The sequence below is a fragment of the Carcharodon carcharias genome, chromosome 9 (assembly GCF_017639515.1).
Source record: "Carcharodon carcharias isolate sCarCar2 chromosome 9, sCarCar2.pri, whole genome shotgun sequence".
Taxonomy (NCBI): domain Eukaryota; kingdom Metazoa; phylum Chordata; class Chondrichthyes; order Lamniformes; family Lamnidae; genus Carcharodon; species Carcharodon carcharias.
In genome coordinates, this window is record NC_054475.1 from 153,440,427 (window position 1) to 153,467,232 (window position 26,806).

Here is a 26,806-nt window from a genome sequence, read left to right on the forward strand (position 1 = left end):
TTTGCTAAGTTGTATACATCAACATTGAAAATTGGAGCAGGCTGGAAACAGCTATTTTGTGTAGAATTGATCCTGGTAAGTTAAATTAACATTTTGATTGTGGAATGAAGAACTCAAATGTTATTTGTCATAACAGAGGACCAATATCAGTGGCTTCTCCTTTTCCATCATTGTGCTGTCCCTGGGGAAATTGTCCACAGGTATGAGATTACCATCTACACACATGCTAATAATGCAAAGCTCAACCTGTCCTCCACGTCTTTTGACCCCTGTACTACCTTTTTGATGTCAGACTGGTTGTCTAAATTCCATTTTTGGCTGAGCCACTATTTCCTCCAGCTAAACATTGGAGAAAGACAAAAGCCATTGGCCAGGATTTTCCACATGTGCCCCCCCACCCCCCACCCATGGCAGACCCCGCCGTGGGGGATGCAGCAGGCCAGCCAAAAGTCCATTGACTTTCGGTGGGACCGGAAGATTGCAGTGGTGAGCGAGGCCAGAAAATCCTGGCCATTGTCTTCAACTAGTGCTGCAAAATCTGTACCCATGCCACTGATACGATCACAAAATTTCAAAATAGTCCATTTGCAGTTCATTCTTGCTGAATGCAAATGGCTAATGCCAAATTGGCACAAAATGATCTTTATTATCGTTCCTGTGAAAAAGATATACCAAATATTTGTGCCTGTAGACTTCCCAAAATAAAATGTTGTTAATAATGGAATCTTGCTGAAAAGAGAGACAGGTTGCTGTAGCTTCTTATCTTGCACTTGTCAGGACAAACGCAAGAATACCAAATTTCAAACGATCACAACAATTTATACGACAGGAGAGAAGGGTACTGATTGATTGGGATGTTGACCCCGATTGGCCAAGGGTTTGCCATGAAGAAAGCAACGGGGAACTATACGCTCCCCAAGCTCACGGTAATTCATAAAAGGCGCAAGGCTCGAACATATCCCTTTTCTTTGCAGAGAATAGGTTCCTGCTTATGAATGTATGTCGCTTCTAGCAAATTTAAATGAGCCACATTAGAGCTTGATTGCTTATCTTAAATTGATTGTTAGTCCAGCTTTTAGTACATTCAGGATTTTTCAGTGAGAGCTGCCCAATTGCGGAATCACATTGGGTTTTGCAAGCATGGGCTGGTTGAGTACAATCTGCACTCTGCCTACTACAAAGAACCAAAGGAACGTGTTGTTTGATTTGTCAGCCAATTGCGGCCTACCATCACACTGACACTGAAATTCATAAATGACGTTGGTCAAGTGGTCAGCAGGGGGCGGAATCATCCCAGATTTGCACTAAGTGCAATAGCGGGCAGGAAAAAGAACATTTTACCCATTGGCCACAATGGCAGTTTTTCACGCCATATCATCCCAACCCTGCTTCAATAATCGTGCATTCCTAGGAAAAACGCTGTTTTGATGGCAGGTGGGCTCTCATTCGCCCGCCACGCTGTCAGTTCGCCACTTCCTCACGCCGGGCACCATATTTAAAGTGCAGCTCTGCGCACACCCCTCAGTGCTTCCAAACCAGGACTGTTGTACGGAAGACATGGTCCCAAGAGGCAAGAAAACTGCAGCCCCCCCGATTTAGTGATGTGTACCTCGAGTGCATTTTGGACGCCATGGAGGCTTGCTGTGATGTCCTCTAACCCTGCTCTGGGCAAAGGCCAGCAAGAAAGGTCATCAATCCGTCATGGGAGGCGATGGCAGTGGTGGTTAACGCCAACGCCTTGCAAAAGGGGACAGCCACCCAGTGCTGCAATAGGATGAATGGTCTCATCTGTTCCACAAGGATAAGTCACTCCTCTCATCACTCTCAACTCTCGCACTCATAAACCCATCACACATCAACAGGAATCTCACACCTCAAGGAACAATACTACTGACTCTCACACACACCCTCACATCTCCGTCAGGTTCGTATCCTCTCGAGCTTGCGTCCTCATCCTGTCCATGGCTCTGCTCACCACACAAACATTCCATGCAGTGCCATGTGTTCTGCTCACACTCTCTCCACCTGTTTCCATGCAGGAGAAGCTGGCTCACAGCAGCAGGGAGCACCCCCGACCAGGGGTGGAGTGGCCCATATTAGGCCCCTTACTCACTTTGAGGAGCATGCCATCCGGCTGCCTGTTGAGGACATGGACCCTGCCTGTGGCGACAGTGACAAACACCCTTGTGAAGTTCCTGCACAACATAATCCCTCTCTCAACGCCAATGTGAGTGCTCTCACTGCTCTTTTTGACTATGCTGCCGTGCACTAAGTATCTCCACTTTGGTTCACAGGGAGCTCTGACAAGTAACTGATACACTCAGCCAGCTGGGCCCTCAGCCTGTCCTGTTCCTCACCTCTAGCCCAGAGGACACCTCCATTGAAGAGCTGGAAATAAGCAGCCTGGAAGACCCATCACAGCGATTACCCACACTCTCTACCAGCTCAATACGCACACGTCCGTTAGATCTAGAGCAGGTTCACAACCTGGTGGTCACTGCATGGTCACGTGTCCACAGATGGAGGAGGCAGATTCAGCCGAATTCCCCGGCATTCAGAGGACTGCAGGGTAAGAGGCATCTGTGAAGTCCGAGTCAGCTGATGAGCCTCTGGATTCGGCATTCCGTGGAGAATCAGCAGAACGAGGGGGATCATCACACAGGGCTGTTGGAAGCCCTCAACAGAGTGGCACATGATTTGGAGGAATGTGTCCGCCTGCTCTCTGATGAAATGGTGCCCACATGTGCATGTAGGGAGGTCTCCATGGGAAGGATGGCGGATGCCATGGAGACCCTCGTCCAGCAGAACTTGGACATGTGCGCAGATCTGCACTCCATCGCAGCAGCCATGGGTGAGTTCCTGCAGTGGCAACGCGAGAGGGCAGTGGGGCACCTCAATGGTCCTCAGGGAGTCAGGCCAGGGTCTTCGAGCACCCGAAGGGAGGAGGAGTGGCTGCTGGACACCTCTGGGTCATCCACTCAGGAATCTCAGACGCTCTCTGCTCCCTCTGAGTCCCCTTTGCCTGTGACCCCCTCAATCTCGCCCTCCCTCACTGCAGAGGGAGCAAGCAGCTGGCCCACAGGAGGACAACGAAAGCAACTGCGGCCCATTCAGTCTCGGCTCTCCAGAGGACTTATGCCAAAGTTATCAGAGGGAACAGGGCCAACCATTACACATGCTGACGCCACCCCTGCTGTGGGTGTCAGGGCAGCACCTCGAAGTGTAGAGCCTAGAAAAGTTAAGAAATTCAGGTCACAGTTAGTTGCATGGGTGAACACGTTTTGTAATTTTATAATCTAAAAATATATTCACTTTCACTGAATGATGTGTAATGGTGTCTTTCAGCTTCATTTACAGACTTTGTTGAGTTGTCCCCGCTGCACCACTAGCAGTTCAGCTGCACGCCGCCAGCCCACGAGTGATTCTGGAGGGAGAAATGTGAGTTTGTGGTAGGGCCTTTTAGAGCCCCATGCAAGCCTACATGGATCCTTCCCCCATCACACTCATCTCAATGTCCTGAGCATTTTCAGTATGCCTGCTGGGCTTCGCTTTCAGTTGTCCATCTGAGATGACCTGCATCTCCGCACACCCACTAATCACACTCCCAGCAGCATCTGCTCAGGCCCACCACAAGTCTCCTTTCACTTTCGGATTTGCAAACGTGCATTTAACATTCATCTTCAGGTCCTCCGTCCTTTCCCTTCCCCCAGTCACCCATGTCCTTTCCCCCATCACTGTTGACCCCACTGGCATCATCTTCCACCTCCCCACTGTCAGCGCCCAGCCACAGCCCCTTTGGGGATGTCCAAGTGAACATGCACGTTCCCTACCTTCCTGAAATTCCCACCCCCATCCACATTAACCTCCCCGACTCCCCCCTTCCTACTCCCAGGGACCGTGTCTGCCTCTGAGTCCCCACCAACCACCCTCATCACTCATTCTACCGATATTGTCGCACCCTCACTCTCCCACCCTACCACCTCATTCTGTGCTCTGCTATTGTCACCATGCCTTCCTACCACACCCATCTTCATTTCACTCCCAGGAGGCAGTCATCAACTCCACAGACCCCTCCCTAGACATCAATCCCCCAACAACCCCCAGACTTCTTCTCGCCTTGGAATACCTCTCCCCTTGGAACTCCTCCTCACCCCACTCCCGACCCCGACTCCTCTATCCACGCTTACTTCTTCCTCCACCCTTGCTCCTTCCCCTCTCTGGACTCCTTCCTCCACCCTTACTTCTTCCTCCACCCTTTCTCTTCCAGCCTAACTCCTTCCTCTACCCTTACTCCTTCCATCTCTGGACTACTTCCCCTCTCTGAATTCCTTCCCTTACATCTTCCTTCCCCCTTACACCTACATCCCCAGTTGCCATATTCTCCTGCATTACCCCCTCCCCTTATTTCCACCCCAACCTCACCTACCCTACACCTTTGCTCCCCCCTCCCAACCTCACCCCCCAACACCTTTGTTCCCCCAATCTCAATCCCCCAAAGCTTTCATTTCCACCACCAAACCACCACCCCCACCCCAGGCCAAACTTACCACATCCCTGACACACCTTCTCACCTTCTTCTCCTAGTTGAACCTAGACCTTCCTCTTCCACCCCCAATACATCTTCCTCTCCCACTCACAGCTAGACCTTCCTCTCCACCTCCTTGACAATCATCCACAACAGCCCATGGCCAAGACATTGAAGTCCCACAGCAGACCCTTAATGGTGACTTTCTACCTTCCATGAGCTGCTTCGCATCAGAGCCATGCTCATGAGAATCCACCCAGGATGCGATAGGCGTTCCTCCAGGGTCCCATTACTGTCAGGCTTCAGCATCTACTGCTCTTCGGATGTTCGCGATGTGTGCAAGGCCCTGATAGCATGTCACACTTGTGAAGACGTGTTCTGCACCGGCGTGTTTTCCTGCTAACATAGGCAGTAAATTTGACGTGGGGGGGATGATTCCAGTGAGCTGGGCTTATAATGATATGCAGGTGTATTATAATGAAGTTCCCGACATCTGACTGCAGAAAAGGTAGCCCACCATTAACGATTGGAGTGAACAATGGCAAACGTGTTTCATGATAAAGCAAAACTGATTGGCCTTCCCACCATGTTGTCCCCTCACCCCCACCATGACGCCCGCTACCACGGGCACAGAAAATTCCGGCCAGAATGTCTTTTTGGACTTGATGGTAGCATTCTGTTGGTGAAAAATACTACTGGCGTAGCCACTGCATAGTAGCAGCATTAAACAGCTTGTATAACTTGTTCACATTTTTGAGATATTTTGCCTTTTAGGAAATTCTGCTCTGTCATTGCTCTGCACAATTGCAACTATAGTACCCTTCATATTGAGGTATAATCTGGAGGCCCTGCTTTAATGTACACTGCTTTTTGAGGTGTGTGTCTTCCTTCTGAAAGATGAGAACATGCTGTTGATTTGGACAGGTCTTGTTGCTGTTTAAGTTTTTATTCAAATTGGTTGCCATGCGAATTTTTATGACTATGGCTGAATCTGTGTCCATAACACGCTGCTTGCTCATTTAGACATAGTGCATGTGAGTTGTAGAACCTGGCCTGCTGAAATATATCTATCACAATTAGAAAGCTATGTTTATACAGAAGAACACCTTCACCACCTTTTTCTTGATAGGGCACTCAGCTTTTACTGTTTGGTGTGGTTCCCTTGGGTACAAAATATCACAGCTAGGCAACTTCGTATCACTTCCATGACCTCCAACAACAGAAATGGTTTGCATTGAATACCTGTTTCCTTAGTCAAGGAAAGTGTACCAAGCTGCTTAGATATAATGAAAAAGGATGCAGCAGGGCATTGGTATAATATTAATATTAGTAATTGGTATAACATAATATAACAGGGCATAATATTTTTAAAGTTTCTCAGGTTTCAAACTAGGTTTGAACTATGTTTGATGAACCCCATAAGAAATATGTACAACAATCAAGAGCACATCCATCTGCCTTGTGTCTGATAATATTATACTTAATCATTTGCAGCAAGATACAAGAAACCTAGGGCTACTCCTTTGGTTTAATTCCTGGATGGACCTGTTCTAAACTGATGGTTGGGAAAGGATAGGGCGATTCAGATTTGCCAGGAAATGTTGGCAGAAGTAGAAGCAGAGGATCGTGGGCCTCACTCCCAACCCCCCACAGCCTTCCAATAAGACAGCCACTACTGGTTGTTGAGACTGCTTGTAGTATTCCAACATTCCATGTCTTGCTAAAAACAAAAAAACTGCGGATGCTGGAAATCCAAACCAAAAACAGAATTACCTGGAAAAACTCAGCAGGTCTGGCAGCATCGGCGGAGAAGAAAAGAGTTGACGTTTCGAGTCCTCATGACCCTTCGACAGAACTTGAGTTCGAGTCCAGGAAAGAGCTGAAATATAAGCTGGTTTAAGGTGTGTGTGTGGGGGGCGGAGAGATAGAGAGACAGAGAGGTGGAGGGGGTTGGTGTGGTTGTAGCGACAAACAAGCAGTGATAGAAGCAGATCATCAAAAGATGTCAACAACAATAGTACAATAGAACACATAGGTGTTAAAGTTAAAGTTGGTGATATTATCTAAACGAATGTGCTAATTAAGAATGGATGGTAGGGCACTCAAGGTATAGCTCTAGTGGGTTTTTTTTTTTATTTTATATAATGGAAATAGGTGGGAAAAGGAAAATCTTTATAATTTATTGGGAAAAAAAAGAAGGGGGAAACAGAAAGGGGGTGGGGATGGGGGAGGGGACTCACGACCTAAAGTTGTTGAATTCAATATTCAGTCCGGAAGGCTGTAAAGTCCCTAGTCGGAAGATGAGGTGTTGTTCCTCCAGTTTGCGTTGGGCTTCACTGGAACAATGCAGCAAGCCAAGGACAGACATGTGGGCAAGAGAGCAGGGTGGAGTGTTAAAATGGCAAGCGACAGGGAGGTTTGGGTCATTCTTGCGGACAGACCGCAGGTGTTCTGCAAAGCGGTCGCCCAGTTTACGTTTGGTCTCTCCAATGTAGAGATGCAACACCTGCCCCTTCACTTCCTCTCTCCTCACCGTCCAAGGACCCAAACACTCCTTTCAAGTGAAGCAGCATTTCACTTGCATTTCCCCCAACTTAGTCTACTGCATTCGTTGCTCCCAATGTGGTCTCCTCTACATTGGAGAGACCAAACGTAAACTGGGCGACCGCTTTGCAGAACACCTGCGGTCTGTCCGCAAGAATGACCCAAACCGCCCTGTCGCTTGCCATTTTAACACTCCACCCTGCTCTCTTGCCCACATGTCTGTCCTTGGCTTGCTGCATTGTTCCAGTGAAGCCCAACGCAAACTGGAGGAACAACACCTCATCTTCCGACTAGGGACTTTACAGCCTTCCGGACTGAATATTGAATTCAACAACTTTAGGTCGTGAGTCCCCTCCCCCATCCCCACCCCCTTTCTGTTTCCCCCTTCTTTTTTTTCCCAATAAATTATAAAGATTTTCCTTTTCCCACCTATTTCCATTATATAAAATAAAAAAAAAACCCACTAGAGCTATACCTTGAGTGCCCTACCATCCATTCTTAATTAGCACATTCGTTTAGATAATATCACCAACTTTAACTTTAACACCTATGTGTTCTATTGTACTATTGTTGTTGACATCTTTTGATGATCTGCTTCTATCACTGCTTGTTTGTCGCTACAACCACACCAACCCCCTCCACCTCTCTGTCTCTCTATCTCTCCGCCCCCCACACACACACCTTAAACCAGCTTATATTTCAGCTCTTTCCTGGACTCGAACTCAAGTTCTGTCGAAGGGTCATGAGGACTCGAAACGTCAACTCTTTTCTTCTCCGCCGATGCTGCCAGACCTGCTGAGTTTTTCCAGGTAATTCTGTTTTTATTCCATGTCTTGCATTGCATTGTAAACCCCCAACTAAACATTGGGAAAACTGAAAAAAAAAATTAACTTTACCACCACCCCCACACAACCACAAACTATTTCAGCCCCTTCCCATCCAATCTGTTAGATTGAACCAGACTGTTAACAATCTAAACATCCCATTTGACTTTGAGATGAGCTTCATACCCCATATCTTCTAAACCACAAAGATTTCCATCTCCAAGCCTACCTGAGCCCCTCTAGTGCTGGACCTCTTAATCATTGTGTTTTCACCTTCTGCTAAGACTTTGCCAATGCTCTTTTTGCTAACTTCCGCCACCATACCCTCCACATTGTCCAAAATTGCTCGTATCCTGTCCTTTTTAATTCCCACTTGATCCTGTGACTTTCAATACTAGTGTGTTCTGTGTTTTCTTTTTACCTGTGGTTTTTGCAATCTTCACAAAAACCTTTTAATTTCCCTGCAGTCATTTTTTTGCTGTTACTTTGTAATTTTTAGAAAATGCTAAAATTGGAAAGTATTTGGGTGTTCCAATTATACTGCCTAATTTAGATGTGGATCACAATTTCATCGTGCGGAATCACATGTATGTACAACCAGAAAAGCTCTCAGACTCATATTTATTGATCTAAGCAAGCATAAAAGGTTATATCTGAGTGGCCTGGGCTTCGCTACTCCTGTTCATTGCAGAGGCTGTGACAGAGCTGTGTTATTTACTTCAGGCTGACTTGTAGAGAACAAAAACAGAATTACCTGGAAAAACTCAGCAGAACTGTCGAAGGGTCATGAGGACTCGAAACGTCAACTCTTTTCTTCTCCGCCGATGCTGCCAGACCTGCTGAGTTTTTCCAGGTAATTCTGTTTTTGTTTTGGATTTCCAGCATCCTCAGATTTTTGTTTTTATGACTTGTAGAGAATGTCAAGTACTTTCATAGTGCTTCCCATACTTGTAAAAGTCACCAATACATGAAACTTCTATACTACAGAATCCTTTCACTTCACAGTAGGGAAGGTCTGCCAGTTCTACTGTTCATACATGAATAAAGCATGTGGCAGAATCCAAGATTGCCAATGGAACATCTTTGAAAGAATGACACAGCTAAAAAGGCATAGAACTTCTCTCATGTAGCACGTAGCTGCTTCACAACTTCCTTCTGCAAAGGGATTACAGTGCTGTATTGTATTGGCAGCACTACTAATTTAAAGCACAATCTATAGCAGTTACATGCTATAAAGCAAACTATTAGTATGTTCTACTCCATTTCTGCAATAAGGGTGTTGATAAAAAGGAACATTTTTCTCCGTGCTTTGTTCATTATGTTCCTTACAGAGTACAGCCACTCAGTAAATATATAAGAACATATGAAATAGGAGCAGTAGACCTTTCAGCCCCTTGTGCCTGCTCAACCATTCAATAAGGTCATGGCTGATCTGTTTGTGTTTCAAATTCCACATTCCCATCTACCCCATTAACCTTTGATTCGCTTGCTTAAGAGCGTATCTAACTCCACCTTAAAAATATTCAGTGACCCTGCCTCCACTGCCTTTTGAGGCTGAGTTCCAAAGTCGCACAACCCTCTGAGAGAAAAAAATTCTCTTCTCTGTCCTAAAAGGGCAATCCTTAATTTTAAAACAGTACCCCCTAGTTCTGGACTCACCCACAAGTGAGTGGGTGGCATCTTTTCCACATCCACCTTGTTGAGACCTTTCAGGATCTTATGTACTTCAATCAAGTCACCCTTCACTCTCCAGTGGAAACAAGCCCAGTTTGTCTAACTTTTCCTCATAAGACAGCCTGCTCGTTCCATGTGCCAATCTAGTAAACCTCCTCTGAACCACCTCCAATGCATTTACATCCTTCCTCAAATAAGGAGACCAAAACTGCATAGTATTCAAGATGTGGTCTCACAATGTCTTGTTTAAGTAAAGCATAACATCCTTATTTTTATATTCAATTTCCCTCTTAATAAAGGATAGTATTCCATTAGCTTTCTTAATTACTTGCTGTACCGAAATGCTAATTTTTAGTGGCACATACATTAGAACACCAAAACCTCTCTGCACCTTGGAATTCTGCAGTTGTTCTCCATTTAAGTAATACTCTGCTTTTTTATTATTCCTGCTAAAGTGAACAACTTCACATTTTCCCACATTATACTCCATCTGCCAGATTTTTGCCCACTCACTCAACCTATCTATATCCATCTGCAACCTCCTTATGTCCTCTTCAAAATCTACTTTCCTAACTACCTTTGTGTCATCTGCAAATTTAGTTACCTCACTCCCCTCATCTAAGTCATTGATATAAATTGTAAAAGGTTGAGGCCCCAGCCCAGATCCCTGCGGGACTCCACTGGTGACATCATGCCAAACAGAAAAAGACCCATACTCTGTTTTCTGCCAGCCAGCCAATCTTCTGTCCATTGCTAATGTGTTAGCCCAATATGTTACATTTGGGCCATCCCTTCTTTGCCTGTTTGTAGTAACGAGATATATAGATATGGGAGCACTTACTTTTGCTCTCCTTTTAATGCTGACTAATTTCTGCCTTATCCTAGTTTCCGTTGCAGACCTGAGTCAATTTATTTGCTCATTGTGCTGCATCTATTGTGCATCAGCTTTCGCTGGATGGTGGTTCTCTCCTCCAAAGACAGCGAGCTTCCTTTGCTACATCTCCTGCAGCAGAACATCCTGCATGAATAGGGGCATTTGCCCAACATATTTCTGCAATACTTGTTTTCCTTCTCTGCTTTGGCTTCAAATCATGGCTGCATTTGTTGCCAGCGCTGCTGTACATGTGCAGGACCAGTGTTTTACTCCATTACATCATTGGAAGGGACAGAATATGCAGCTGCCATAAATAAACAAGGAGCAGCATGGCAGCACTTTTATTCGGTTTATTTCACGGGGGGAGGCGATGGCGTAGTGGTCTGGTGCTGAACTAGTAATCTAGATACCCAGGGTAATGCTCTGGGGACCTGGGTTCGAAGATGGTGGAATTTGAATTCAATAAAAATATGGAATGAAGTCTAATGATGACCATGGTACCATTGTCGATTGTTCATCTGGTTCACAAATGTCCTTTAGGGAAGGAAATCTGCCATTCTTACCTGGTCTGGCCTACATGTGACTCCAGACGCACAGCATTGCGGTTAACTCATAAATGGCCTAGCAAGCCACTCAGTTGTAATAAACCACTACAAAGTCACAAAAAAGGAATGAAACCAGACGGCCCACCCAGCATTGACCTAGGCAGCGGAAATGACAATGGCAATCTCAGCCCTGCCAAAGTCCTCCTTACTAACAACTGGGGAGCTAGTGCAAAAATTGGGAGAGCTGTCATACAGACTAGTCAAGCAACTGCCTGCCTTGGTCATCCTCATGGAATCATACCTTACAGATAATGTCCCAGACTCCACCATCACCATCCCTGGATATGTCCTGTCCCACCGGCACAGTGGTAAACAGTTGGAAGGGAGTTGCCCTGGGAGTCCTCAACATGGACTCCGGACCCCATGAAGTCTCATGGCATCAGGTCAAACATGGGCAAGGAAACCTCCTGCTGATTAACATGTACTGCCCTCCCTCAACTGATGAGTCAGTGCTCCTCCATGTTGAACACCACTTGGAGGAAGCACTGAGGGTGGCAAGGATGCAGAATGTACTCCGGGTGGGGGACTTCAATGTCCATAACAAGAGTTGCTTGGTAGCACCACTACTGACCAAGCTGGCCGAATCCTAAATGACATAGCTGCTAGACAGGGTCTGTGGCAGGTGGTGAGGGAACTAACAAGAGGGAAAAACATACTTGATCTCATCCTCACCAAGTTGCCTGCCACAGATGCATCTGTCAGTGACAGGCTGTGGTTGTTGGAGGTCAGTTATCTCAGCTCCAGGACATCACTGCAAGAGTTCCTCAGGGTAGTGTCCTCAGCCCAATCATCTTCAGCTGCTTCATCAATGACCTTCCTTCCATCATAAGGTCAGAAGTGGGGATGTTCACTGATGATTGTACAATGTTCAGCACCATTCATGACTCCTCAGCTACTGAAGCAGTCCATATCCAAATGCAGCAAGACCTGGACAATATCCAAGCTTGGGCTGACAAGTGGCAAGTAACATTCACGCCACACAAGTGTCAGGCAGTGACCATCTCCAGCAAGAGGGAATCCAACCATCGCCCCTTTATGTTCAATGGCATTACCATCACCGAATCCCCCACTATCAACATTCTGGGGGTTACCATTGACCAGAAACTGAACTGGACTAGCCATATAAATACTGTGGCTACAAGAGCAGGTCAGAGGCTAGGAATTGTGCAGCACTGAAGAAGCTGGACACCGTCCAGGACAAAGCTTGATTGGCACCGCATCCAGAAACATTCATTCCCTCTGCCGCCGAAGCACAGTAGCAGCAGTGTTTGCCATCTACAAGATGTACTTCAGGAATTCACCATGGCTCCTTAGATAGCACCTTACAAGCCTACAACCACTACAAGCTAGAAGGTCAAGGGCAGCAGATAGGTAGGAACACCACCAGCTGGAAGTTCCCCTCAAAGTCACTCACCATCCTGACTTGGAAATATATCACCGTTCCTTCACTGTTGCGGGGTCAAAATCCTGGAGCTCTCTTCCTAACAGCACTGTGGGTATACCTACACCACATGGACTGCAGCGGTTCAAGGCCAACTAGGGATGGGCAATAAATGCTGGCCCAGCCAGTGAAAGCAACATCCCATGAATGAATAAAAAAAGCCCTCTCCACTTGCTTGGATAAATGCAGCTCCAACAACATTCAAGAAGCTTGACACCATCCAGGACAAAGCAGCCCAGTTACTTAGCACCCTATCCACAAACATTCACTCTTTCCATCATTGGTGCACAGTGGCAGCAGTATTTACCATCTACATGATGCACTACAGCAAATCACCAAGGCCGCTTCGGCAGCACCTTTCAAACCCACAACCATTGTCATCTAGATGGACAAGGGCAGCAGACAAATGGGAGCACCACCACCTGGAAGGGCCCCCCCACCCCCACCCCAGGTCACTCACCTTCTTGACTTGAAGTATATCATCATTCTTTCACTGTCAGTGGGTTAAAATCCTGGAACTGTCCCCCCACCCCCCCACAACAGCACTGTAGGTGTACCTACATCACATGGACTGCAGCAGTTCAAGGAGGCAGTTTCTCAAGGCCAATTAATGATTGGTTATAAATGCTGGCCTAGCCAGCAATGCCCACATCCCATGAGTGAATTAAAAAAAAAATCACTTCCATGCTATATTTTCCTGATTCATGTACCGTCTGCAATTTCTCTCCATTTAGAAACTATACTGCTTTTCTATTCTTCCTGCTAAAGTGGCCAAGTTCACATTTTCCCACATTATACTCTACTGTTCTGCAAAGTACTATCTGTAGAAAGACTCTGCCTCCCCATGCTTCAATGCACATTACAGCCTCTGTATTGCACTAAATCTTATGGCCCCTTCTGTAGTCGTCAAACTCATAAAGCTGCAGCCATGTTACATTTCTGGCGTCTTTACACAAACTCACCATCAGCAATATGAAGGATGTCCATATTTCCAAATGTGGAATTGATCATGCTTTTGTCCATTGTTAGTGTTCCATTTCATTCAAAAGGAAGGCACAAACATCAAGTCCATTCATCGATAAATATGAAACTTTGCAAAAGAAAGAGAGATTTCAGCAAGATTTAGCTGACGCTTTTTCTGAAAAATCCATTCCAAGTGTACCTCAGAGCCCAGAAGAGGAGTGGACTTCACTTCACCAAAGTATGCATTCCCAGCAAGAGACGTTCTTAGTGTAATGAAAAGAAATGATGCTGGCTGGTTCAAAGCTCATGAAGCTGACTTGTTTCCAATGAGTGAAGCAAAGAGGAAGGCAAAATTGCAGTACTTGGACATTCCTAACAATGCAAATAAACTGCAAATGAGGGAAGAATCCCAAAATGTCCAATGAGAGTAGACATATGAAAGAAGTTTGATATCTGTCAAGGTATCTGGACATGTGCTGAAAAGGGTGATGCACATGGAATGTTTGCCGGACTTAAAAGAGGTGATGGGTCCTGTTGTCACCAGATTTGCTCCACGACACACACTACTACGGAGAAATGCTCACTTCCAAAGAAAGAATTTTGAACCTAGGAGTAGAGCACAATCTGGATCAGTACAATAGACAAAATGCACTGTGTTTTTTGAGCAATCAGCTAAAGACGAATTCGATGCACCCCACACCATTCAAGATGTTACAGCAGTGTTTAAAAAAAGTAAAGACAGAAAATGCTGGAAAAACTCAGCAGGTCTGGCAGCATCTTTGGAGAGAAAAACAGAGTTAGCATTTCAAGTCCAATATCACTCTTCTTTGAAACTCTATTCTAGCTGTCATATAGCTAATGCTTTGTTCCTGGGCAGTGTAAGACAGTTAAATTCTGAGAGAAGTAGAGCTTTGCACAAGAGGGATTTGCATGATCAAAATATCTTTTTTCATTCTTGAGTAAGTTAATTTCACCTGAATCAGCAGTGTAATTAGCATCAGTATTCTTGAGTCCAGGGTCAAGCTCTTAGCTGATACCTGGTAACCCTCCTGTCAAGAGTGATTGTTTGGTGTGAGGTCAGGTACGTACAGAATGAAAACTGTATGTGATGTGCAAATGAACAGTGGGCTTTGATATCCCAACAAGTATATGCTAGATGGCACCAAAACACCCTTGCATAATTTCTCATTAAGGAACCATCACGGGTTTTACTGCCAAGTTTTAGATCTAGGAGTGAATGGTACCTTACATTAACCAGTTTGGATCAACCTTTAAGGTTATATTCCCATCCCTTGATTAGGATTTCCACAAGCTACTGATGGATAATTTGGCAAGAAAGAATTAATTCATTCACAGAAGTCATACAACAAATACAGTTAGTTCTGCTGTTAAATATATATGACAATCATTAATTGCTTTATAAACTGACAATAGTTTTAGCATAATAATAATTCCACCTTCCCCTTTAATGGCAAGCAGCAATCCTGTAGAGCACTGTTGTCCAGTTGGATTTTATGATACCCCTGCCGGTGGGACTCACCTGTCTACGTGCACCATTTTATCCTGTGCAGCAAGCTGACCACAATGAGAAAGATGGGTCAACCTTCCAAAATTTGGTAAACCTCTCTTAAAACACAAGTACACATAAAACACAAGTACACGTGGGTCAATCTCACAAAATTTTAATTTATATTTTTCTTATTCTTTCACGGGACGTGGGTGTTGCTGGCCAAGCCAGCATTTATGACAGCATCTGCAGTGAGGAATACAATTAACGTTTCGAGTCCATATGACTCTTCAATTGAACAACAGAAGAGTCATATGGACTCGAAACGTTAACTGTATTCCTCTCCGCAGATGCTGTCAGACCTGCTGAGTTTTTCCAGGTATTTTTATTTGTGTTTTTGTTTTGGATTTCCAGCATCTGCAGTTTTTTGCTTTTAAGCCAGCATTTATATTGCCTCTCCCTAATTGCTCTTGAGAAGGTGGTGGTGAGCTACCTTTTTTAACTGCTGTTTGGGAGGAAGTTTCAAGATACACAAACATCATATATTGCACCTTGATCTACAAAAATATTTCATATATTTCAAATTCATTTATTTCAACTCATTCTCTCTTTTCACATACCTGTCATTTCAGATTCAATATAATTTCTCAATGGTTAACTATTGTATATCACATTTCGGAGTGAGTGAGATGAGAGGAAATTAGGAACTTATTGATTTATTGTGAGGGTGAGGCAAGATTGGATGAATGCGAAAATGTTTCCCTAACACTATATTTCTCAAACTGTATCTTAAATCAGAGGCTTATGATGCTGTGAGATGAGTTTTTTAAAATTCGTTCATGGAATGTGCACATTGCTGGCTAGGCCAACATTTATTACCTATCCCTAATTGCACTTGGGAAGGTAGTGGTGAGCTGCCTTTTTGAACTGCTGCAGTCCATCTAGTGTAGGTATGCCCACTGTGCTATTAGGGAGGGAGTTCCAGGATTTTGACCAGTGACAGTGAAGGAACGGCAATATATTTCCAAGTCAGGATGGTGAGTGGCGTGGAGGGGAACATACTGGAATATGAGAATTAATGATTGTAGCAGAGACCATGTAAATGTTTTTGGTCTCAATATCGCTCAATTTTTTAATAGAAATAGAGTGATCGCAATACCAGTGTCAAAGAAAAACTGTTGCCGTTTCCTCAGTGATGGGGGAGCCCAGCACATCAGTGCAAAAGATAAGGCTGAAGCATTTGCTACGATCTTCAGCCAGAAGTGCCAAGTGGCTGATCCATCACGGTCTCCTCCGGACGTCCCCAGCATCACAGATGCCAGTCTTCAGACAATTAAATTCACTCCACGTGATATCAAGAAATGGCTGAAGGCACTAGATACTGCAAAGGCTATGGGCCCTGGCAATATTCTGGCAATAGTACTGAAGTCTTGTGCTTCAGAACTTGCCACGCCCCTTGCCAAAATGTTTCAGTACAGCTATAACACTGGCATCTACCCAGCTATGTGGAAAATTGCCCAGGTGTGTCCTGCACACAAATAGCAGGACAAATCCAATCTGGCCAATTACCACCCCATCAGTCTTCTCTCGATCACCAGTAAAGTAATGGAAGGGGTCATCACAGTACTATCAAGCGGCACTTGCTTAGCAATAACTTGCTCACTGATGTCCAGTTTGGGTTCCGCCAGGGCCACTCAGCTCCTGACATCATTACAGCCTTGGTTCAAACATGGACAAAAGAGCTGAAATCCTGAGGTGAGGTGAGACTGACTGCCCTTGACTTCAAGGCCGCATTTGACCGAGTGTGGCATTAATGATTCCGAGCAAAACTAGAGTCAATTGGAATCGGGGGGGGAAACTCTCCACTGATTGGAGTGATACCTAGCACAAAGGAAGATGGTTGTGGTTGTTGGAGGTCAGTCACCTCAGCTCCAGGACATCACTGCAGAAGTTCCTCAGTGCAGTGTCCTCAGCACAACCATCTTCAGCTTCATCAGTGACCTTCCTTCCATCATAAGGTCAGAAGTAAGGATGTTCATTGACAATTGCAAGTGGCAAGTAACATTCACGCCACACAAGTGCCATGCAATGATAATCTCCAACAAGAGAGAAATCATTGCCATTACATTCAATGGCATTAGCATGGCTGAATCCCCCACTATCAGCATCATGGGGGGTTACGGTTGACCAGAAAATAAACTGGACTAGCCATATAAATACTGTGGCTACAAGAGCAGATCAGAGGCTAGGAATCCTGCAATGAGTAACTCACCTCCTGACTCCCCAAAACCTGTCCACCATCTACAAGGCACATGTCAAGAGTATGATGGAACACTCCCCACTTGCCTGGATGAGTGCAGCTCCCACAACACTCAAGAACACCAGCTAGGACAAAGCAGCCCACTTGATTGGCACCACATCCTCAAACATTCACTCCCTCCACCACCGACACACAGCAGCAACAGTGTGTACCATCTACAAGATGCAACGCAGGAATTCACCAAGACTCCCTAGACAGCACCTTCCAAACCCACGACAACTACCGTCTGGAAGGACAAGGGCAGCAGCTGGGAGCACCACCACCTGGAAGTTCCCCTCAAAGTCACGCACCATCCTGACTTGGAAGTATATTGTTGTTCCTCCACTGTTGCTGCATCAAAATCCTGGAACTCCCTTCCTAACTGTGTGTGTACTTACACCACATGGACTGTAGTGGTTCAAGAAGGCAGTTCACCACCACCTTCTCAAGGGCAACTAGGGATGGGCAATAAATGCTGGTTCAGCCAGCGAAGCCCACATCCTGTGAATGAATTTTTTAAAAGTATGTGTGGCCAACACTCCTGCGGAAAAGAGGGAGGAGTCTCATTCAGCAATCAAATCAGGGTCCCATAGAACCGCAGCACAATATTTTTTTTCAAAAATGGACAGTGTAGGAATAGTCAGTGTTCCTTAAAGGATTACTGGAAACCGCAGTGGAAAAATGCAAATAATTTGTTATAGATTTTTTTTTAAATGCAGGATGACCATAATTGCACTTTCTATACTTCACTAGCTTAGCCAGTTGACTGCTACATTTCCCACTCTCCAGAAGAGTGAACTGCCTTTCAGTGCTTTGCCGTTGACAGCTTTCTACTTCCATCTGAATAAGGTCTGAGCATTAATATGGTGTAGGTTTCTTACTACCTACATTGGGCATGTTGGCGTTGCAATTACACTCAACCATCATGTGCCCAATTATATACTCCATCATGTGAGAGAAGCTTAGGCAGGTGGATGTAGAAAAGGGGAACAAAGGGATATAGGAATAGAGCAGCTTTATGGTATTTGTAGTACTGCACATATCTTGAATACTATCTTAGACTGGTGGGCCAAATGGCCTGTTCCCATCTTGTAATTTCTATATAACTTGACAAATGTGCAGAGGTTATGGGATTTTTTGTCACGAAGATTGGGACCATTGTTTCAGCAGCTTTGCTACTTTCCTTATTCACCAAGCCAAACTTCACCACAGAATCCCCCCTTCCCTTATTCTAAACCTGCAGCTCTCTGTAATTCCAATAAATTACCAACCACTCAAATTCTCCTCTGATCTGGCATGCTAGTTGGCATTGTTAGTGCTTTTGTCTCCTCTGGTACTGTTGTCCTTTCAAAACTGCTGTCATGACCTCCTCATCTTAAAAACCCACTTTGTTTCCCCGTGTTACTGCAAATTACAGGTCTACCTTCAACCTCCCAGTTTTTACATCACCCTGGTGCTGTTGATTATGAGCTGTCATTTCCAGACTAAGAGCCTTAAAAAAAATTGTATTGTCAAAAAAGGCCTTTATACTTTCAACTTTTCAAATAAAAAATAATTTTGCCTTTGCAGGATGTGTTGCAGAATGCTGTTAGTCTTTAGCGCTTAGTAATGGAGGCATGTTAAGTATTGTGCCACCAACTGCCCCCCACCCTATCATTTTGCAACATGGTTTACTTAGTGACAAAATAGTAACTTATCAGACCCTTTCCTGAGTCATTTGTAATTGATTCCCTATCACAGAATAGGCGTTGTCCTTTTCTTGACTGTACACCTGTTCCACACCACCTAGAATAAGAAGTTCCACAGTAGCCGCCTGTTCGTAGACCAATTTGCTTCATATGTACACTTGCTGCTCCTTTAAGGCAGACTATAGGGAACCTGGTATGCTGCAAACTATGCCAGCAATGGCGCCGCAGCATTAATGGGTGCCAGATATATTCACATACAGAAGATTATTGGGGACAGTGTGGTTGTCTGTTAATTTTGTGTTCTGGCTTCTAGCTTTTCTAGTTCAGTAGTTAAGTACATTGCTTGATGTTTTTCAGAACCAAACAGACCAGATTAGTACCCCAGATTCAATCCTTGATCCATGCTGAGTCTGTTGATTTCACCTGACACCAGTGTGATCTCTGTAATTGACATCAGTGTTCCTGAGTACAGGGTCAGATTCCTAGCTCCTATCCAGTAATCCTCCTGCCACGAGTGATTTTGTGCTTTGAAGTCAGGTATGGACAGACTGAAAACTTGACTTTGATGTGCATATGAGCACTGGGCTTTGAAACCCCAACAAGTATATGCCAAAGAATCAAATAGCACCGAAACATTTTTTTTATTCGTTCATGAGCTGTGGGCATCACTGGCTAGACCAACATTTATTGCCCATCCCTAATTGCCCCTGTTTAAGAATCAACCACATTGCTGTGTGTCTGGAATCACATGTAGGCCAGACCAGGTAAGGACAGCAGATTTCCTTCCCTAAAAGACATTAGCAAACCAGATGGGTTTTATGACAATCGGCAATAGTTTTGTGGTCATCATCAGACTTTTAATTCCAGATTTTTTATTGATTAGAATGCACCATCTGCCATGGTGGGGTTCGAACCCACTACCAATAATTTTAAGTGTTATGTTTGAAATGCAACTCTAAACTCAGGAATCAGACCCCGAGGTTTTCCATTAAGCTAAATGAAACATTTTATTAATTTACACAGGTTAGAATGTATGTACACATGGCTACAAGTTATTTCTATCATAACTTTTAACAAATTCCCAAACTAATCTCCATTAAGGCAACATCAACCCATAGACTTAACCAAACACCAGGCAAAGCATTTTCACCTTACAAATTCAAAATGAGATAAAAACAAAAAAACTGCGGATGCTGGAAATCCAAAACAAAAACAGAATTACCTGGAAAAACTCAGCAGGTCTGGCAGCATCGGCGGAGAAGAAAAGAGTTGACGTTTCGAGTCCTCATGACCCTTCGACAGAACTTGAGTTCGAGTCCAAGAAAGAGTTGAAATATAAGCTGGTTTAAGGTGTGTGTGTGGGGGGGGGCGGAGAGATAGAGAGACAGAGAGGTGGAGGAGGGGGGGGTGTGGTTGTAGGGACACACAAGCAGTGATAGAAGCAGATCATCAAAAGATGTCAATGACAATAGTACAATAGAACACATAGGTGTTAAAGTTAAAGTTGGTGATATTATCTAAACGAATGTGCTAATTAAGAATGGATGGTAGGGCACTCAAGGTATAGCTCTAGTGGGGTTTTTTTTTATATAATGGAAATAGGTGGGAAAAGGAAAATCTTTATAATTTATTGGAAGAAAAAAAAAGGGAAGGGGGAAACAGAAAGAGGGTGGGGATGGGGGGAGGGAGCTCCCGACCTAAAGTTGTTGAATTCAATATTCGGTCCGGAAGGCTGTAAAGTCCAAATGAGGTTCTTTTCACTGTGGAGCCACTTGGAAGCTTGCAGCTGCCTTTTAATCTTACATTGCGTCTGCCTGCATGCCCAAAAACTATTGAAGTTATACCTACCACCACTGATTGAATTCAAATTCTCATTGTCTCACCAGCCTCTTTGAAATCGACCTTTTAACAATGAAATCCCTTTTCATAGTACCAATTTTATTAGTAAATAAATGTATGGCTTGGTATCTGTTAGATGGGCTCAAGTTTTCACCCCACTTCTTGAATGCTCTATTCAAAAAACGCAAATGCACACTATCTCTGTTCCATATCAAAACTAGTACCCATCAAAGCACCCAGACTAGCTGGCTTTAATCCAATTAAGACACACCCGCAGACAAACCACCACTTTAAAAGAAAAATATTTTCCAAAATATTATATACATTAGTGGCTTCATGACAAGTTTTACTATCAGCTTTTATGTCTAGCTGGTTTGAATCAAATTTTGAGGTTACATTCCTAACCCTTGACTAGGATATCCACATTGATGATTTGGCAAGAAAGAGTTGGAAAGAGTTAATTCATTCAAAGAAGTTGTACAACAGATCATGTGCTAACAATTATTTATTGGTTACGAAATCATAACTTAAAATTGGAATTGAATATCCAAACACCTAATAGGTATAATAGGTGCAGTTGAAATTAGCTAGCAATTTCAATATCAACAATTAATGGACAGAGTTACTTAACAAAATAAGTAGCAGAGATTGTGCAGGCAATTCAGTATATCACTGTAAATCACCATTAATAGATGCTCAGTATTATTTATAACACGGTCTGAGCCTGTGATTATTACAATTGGTGAGATTATTTTAAATCATTAGATTACTGACAAGTTAACATTAATTAGCCTATTTATCAAATAGTTCAACTCAATGTGCATGATAAACAATATTCCAGAGTTTGTGTGACCTTGTCCTTATGAGTGGCATGGCTGAAATAGTATACATCTTTCCTTAGGATACAGACATTAACTTCTGGAGTGTCAAGTCAATGAACCCTTTTGACAGCAGAGTTATCTATTCCACGTGGTCCCTCAGTTCTAGCTAAACCAACCATCTGCACGAGCAACAATATCTGAACTACCTGGCTTGCCTTTCATCTTTCTTGATTTCAAACATTTGGTTCAGTTTTTTTGTGTGTTTGCAATCTTAACTTCTTTTATTAATTGCCTCTTTCTCTCTAGTTGCTTTCATTTAACCAGAGCTGAACATTTTGTAATTTTATTTTCAAGGTCGAAAATTAAAGAATCCACGACCATTCCAAACTGCAGAGGAAGCCGACTCTTCAGTTTTACAAAAGCAACAGGACAGCACGCTCTCTATTGTACCAAGGATTGGTGTACCAAGGATGCAGAAATTTCAGTGTCAGCCACTGTTTCTCGCTGTGCTGCAATCTATTGAGCCTGATATGGTATACGCAGGCTACGACAATACACAGCCTGATACATCTGCCAGTTTGTTAACAAGCCTCAATGAACTTGGGGAAAGACAACTTGTGCGTGTTGTCAAATGGGCAAAGGTCTTACCAGGTAAGAAAGTGCATCCTTTAAGTATTGTGTTTTACTGACATCATGCAAAACATGAATTTATGATAACATGGTCTGTATATACAGAAAAACAAATGTAATTTACTAACATGTTTTATTATTTAACCCATTCTTTTTTATAGATAGTATAAAAGCTAAATATTCATTCTAGAAAATAGAAGCTGGTTTGTTTTTAGAAGTTGTAATTCATATAACCAACTAGAGTACTCATTTTTCAAAATGCCAGTTCACTACATCTAGCTGGTATTTATTTGGCTATTCAGTGACAGACATCTTAGGTTGTGATAGTATTTGTAGAGACAGCAGTGTATATTGCTTGTAAAATTACTATTTTATTTGATACATACACACAACACTCATCTTGGGGTGTGAACTAATTAACAGTTTAACCTTTACCGAATTTAAATGTGTTTCAATTCGTCACTGTCCTTTGGTGTCTACTGTTCATCCAGCAAAAGGTTCAAGTTCACACTTCCCATACAATACATAAAGTAGTCTCACATTGGTGTATACTGTACATGCAGATTTACCCAGATAAAATTAACTGACTTTTTCATTCTTCATTCATTATCTTCTGGTACTTGCTGGCTACCTAATAATGAGCCCATGCTTGTTAGTTGCCTGTAAAAGAAAGAATTTGCATTCATATAGTGCCTTATGTCCTTACAATATGACAAAGTTCTTCACATCTATTAAGTTATTTTGAGTGCAGCTACTATTGCTATGAGGTAAACATGGGAATCAATTTAATTTGCAAACAGTTAGGTTTCTTGTTTGGCAAATTAAATGAGTCATCAGTTAATTTGTTTTGATAGCGTTGGTTGAAGGAAGGATGTTAGTTGTTCCATCAGAAATACTCCCTGGGCAGGATTTTTAGGTCAGCGTGTGGTCACGATCAGCGAGCCCGGGAGCAACCAGGGAACGGATCGCCACCCGCAATCAGCCCCAACCACGATATCATGCAGATATGATCAATGCTTCCTGGGTTGGGTACGGGAGGAGGGTGAGCACTGAAGTCAGCATGGATGCGGGGGAGCACTCACAGAAAGCTCCCTGAAGGCAGAGAGCTGCCTCAGGGAGCTGAGCAAAAGTGTCAAATCCGGAAAAAAATGTCCACCAATACAAGCAGTCACCTGAGCATAGGCTTTATAAAAATCCTGTGCATAGATTTTTTTTAAATTTAATAATGGAAATCTCATCCCACCCTTGGATGAGGTTTCCTGAAAAATGCAAAGCCCGCCTGGCCAATTCACCTGCCCATCATCCATGACGTTGGATGGGCAGCAAAAATCCCAGTTAATTGCACCATTAATGGGCTTAAAAGCTCTCTTAATTGTCAGCAGGCGCACTTACAAGTTTAGTTTGCAACCACTGACCAAAATATTGTGTGAGTGTGCGATGACATCGGGACACTCGCCCGACGTCATCATGCACTATTTTACACTCGAGCAGGTCGGGTGCACGCCCACCCGCTCAGCAAAAGTTTAGCCCCTGTTCTTCATTGAATGCTACGAAGCGATATTTTATGTGCATCTGAATGTGCAAATATAGCCTCAGTTTAGCAAATAATCCAAAAGATGGCATCTTCCAACAATGCAGCATTCCCTCTGTATGACGCTGAAATCTTTGTCTCGATTATGTGCTCAAGTCCTGGAGTGAGGCTTGAACCCACAGTCTTTTTACTTGGGTGAAGCAAGCTGCCACTATAGCTTCTTGAGGCTCTTACGACAGTAAGTAGAATCACTTTAGGATGGAATTGGCACCAAGATGGTCATGCCTGACAAGGGTAGATTGTAACACAGTCAATCTTTTACCAATTAATGTAACTTGATTCCTGTGCCAAGTAGCCCTTAAGTACACCAGTGCATTGTTAATCAGAGTCATAGGGGTCTACAGTACAGAAAAAGGCCCTTTGGCCCATCGAGTCTGCGTCGGTCAAATAAGTACCTAACTATTCTAATCCCATTTTCCAGCACTAGGCCCCTAGCCTTGTATGCCATGGCATCGCAAGTGCACATCCAAATACTTCTTAAATGTTATGAGGGTTTCTGTTCCTACCACCCTTTCAGGCAGTGAGTTCCAGATTCCCACCACCTACTGGGTGAAAAAATTCTTCCTCACATCCTCTCTAAACCTCCTGCTCCTTACCTTAAATCTATGCCCCCTGGTTATTAATCCCTCCACCAAGAGGAAAAGTTCCTTCCTGTCTACCCTATCTCTGCCCCTCATAATTTTATATACCTCAATCATGTCCCCCCTCAATCTCCTGCTCCAAGGAAAATAACCCCAATCTATCCAATCTCTCCTCATAAATAAAACTCTCCAGCCCAAGCAACATCCTGGCAAATCTCCTCTGCACTCTCCCAAGTGCAATCATATCCTTCCTATAATGCGGATTTCAGACCCGCATGCAATACTCTTAACTGTGGCCGAACCAGCGTTTTATGAAGTTCCAGCATAACTTGCCTGCTCTTATATTCTATGCCTCGGCTAATAAAGGCAAGTAACCTATATGCCTTCTTAACCACCTTATCTACCTCTTCCATTACTTTAAGGGACCGGTAGACTTGCACACCAAGGTCCCTCTGATCCTCGGTACTTCCCAGGATCCTACCATTCATCGTGTATGCCCGTGCCTTGTTTGTCCTCCCCAAGTGCATCACCTCACACTAATCCAGATTAAATTCCATTTGCCACTGATCAGCACATTTATATCCTCCTGTAATCTAAAACTATCCTCCTCACTAATTATCACCCCACCAATCTGCTAAATTTCCTCTTTACCAGGAATTGGATGAGGGAACCTGGCATCAGGAAACTCTTCAATCCATAATAAATAAGATTTTCTTTGCTGGACAAGTAACAGAAAACTTACTAATGCCATGCGTTGCTAGGCTATGCAGGCTTAGCTGGTTGAATTCCAGCAGTGACCCTACACATAAATGGAGTTCTCTAAACTTGGGTGCTTACAGGTCTCTCCCTCCAAATTGAACAAATGATAACTCTCCCTCTCTCTGTCTCCATCTATTTCTCTATCCCTCTCTGTCATCTTATTGACCACAGGGATCTAGGCGGTAAAATATGCCTGGATTGGAAGAGGGTTTAATGGACCCATCCAGCCAAAAGGGTGAATATACAGTTAACAATCTACTAAGGTGGCAGTCTCATAACTGTGACATCTCCTGCAGTTAGACCAACAATCCTCACTCATGTACGTGGTGGCTCTGTGGTAGTGAAAATGGCTCAACTTCCGTGGCACTGGGTCTTTTCAAGTAGTCTCGAGACACCTGACAGGTCACTTAATCTGTTGTTCACTGCCGCTCACATTATATTACTGAGACATTGTTTGCCAGGTGAAGGATTTCATTGATTTGCAAACAACTGGCAACAAAACATTTTTGACTGGCGCGTTTCCCAAAGTTCAGATTCCCATTGATGGGACCTAATGTTCACATAGGCACCTTTCAGCAATGTAGTGGCATTTATGAGTGGAAAGGATTTTTGTCAGTGTCCAGGTTGTAATTCGCATCATGCAGGTGGTTGCCAGGTATCTTGGAAGCTTCCGCAATTCACTTATTCTACGCCAATCAACAGTCTGATCTTAATGTTAAGACATTACATCCTAGAGAAAAGCGTCTTGGTAGGCAGGATACTCCTGAATTAAGGTTGACGACACAAGTATGGAATCGAAGAACTGCAGCAGAAAAATAATGAGATATCTGTCTCCAAAAGGATACAGCAAGCCATAAACATACTTAACAAACATTCCACCATTTGGAATGGTTCAGAGATGTCTTGTTATGTAGCAGCAAAAAAATTATCAGGAGCGGGGTCACCTTGCGGAAGTTGCAAAAGGAGGATGAAGAAGAAAGAAGCAATAAGGCAAGTCTGAATAATTGCCAGATCCACTGAAGCAGCTGAATTGATGACAAACATTTACTGGACAGCTATTCAATTAAACTTCGAAGCTCCAGCACAAGAATCCGTTCATCATATTCCCAATAAATTATCATAACAAGTTCCAAATTATGACATGGCCTAACACTATACCTCACCCACCATTCATCAGGAATGCAGGAATAAGGTCAAGTACATATGAGCTCTGTGCACCAATTAAAAATACAAATCTAAAAAAAATTGTAATAATGTTTACTATGGTCTCAGTTGCATAGGCTTTCAACACGCCACTTGCACTTAAAACCATTCAGAACGAAGATCCGATTATTTCTATAATAAGCAACCAATCCAAAATAATAGTTTTGTACAAAAGTAGCAAACTGGTATTTGCTGAAAGCATATCAGCTGCCCATCCTGTTGGATGTAGCGTGGCATTTGTCTTGCGAGATCTAAAAGACAGGGAAAGGGGGAAGGAATTGAGTGCACAAGTAAATAAGGGGAGTATGAAATCATTCATATAGATGGGCTTCAAGAAGGCAACTTATCTTTAATCACAACTAAGGGAATGACTTCCAAAAATAGAGTTGGAGAATGTGATACAGCTGACCTTTGTATGGTGCAGTTATGTAAAGATGC

The 26,806-nt window shown here is 43.7% G+C and overlaps 1 protein-coding gene across 1 annotated transcript in view; it reads left to right on the plus strand.

Moving 5' to 3' along the window:
- The window catches only part of ar (androgen receptor), a 305,542-nt gene that overhangs the window by 201,630 nt on the left and 77,106 nt on the right, over positions 1 to 26,806 (plus strand). Inside the window, exon 4 of the mRNA XM_041196191.1 lies at positions 21,959 to 22,255. Within this exon, the coding sequence (XP_041052125.1) occupies positions 21,959 to 22,255 (297 nt within the window). The remainder of the gene's footprint in view (positions 1 to 21,958; positions 22,256 to 26,806) is intronic.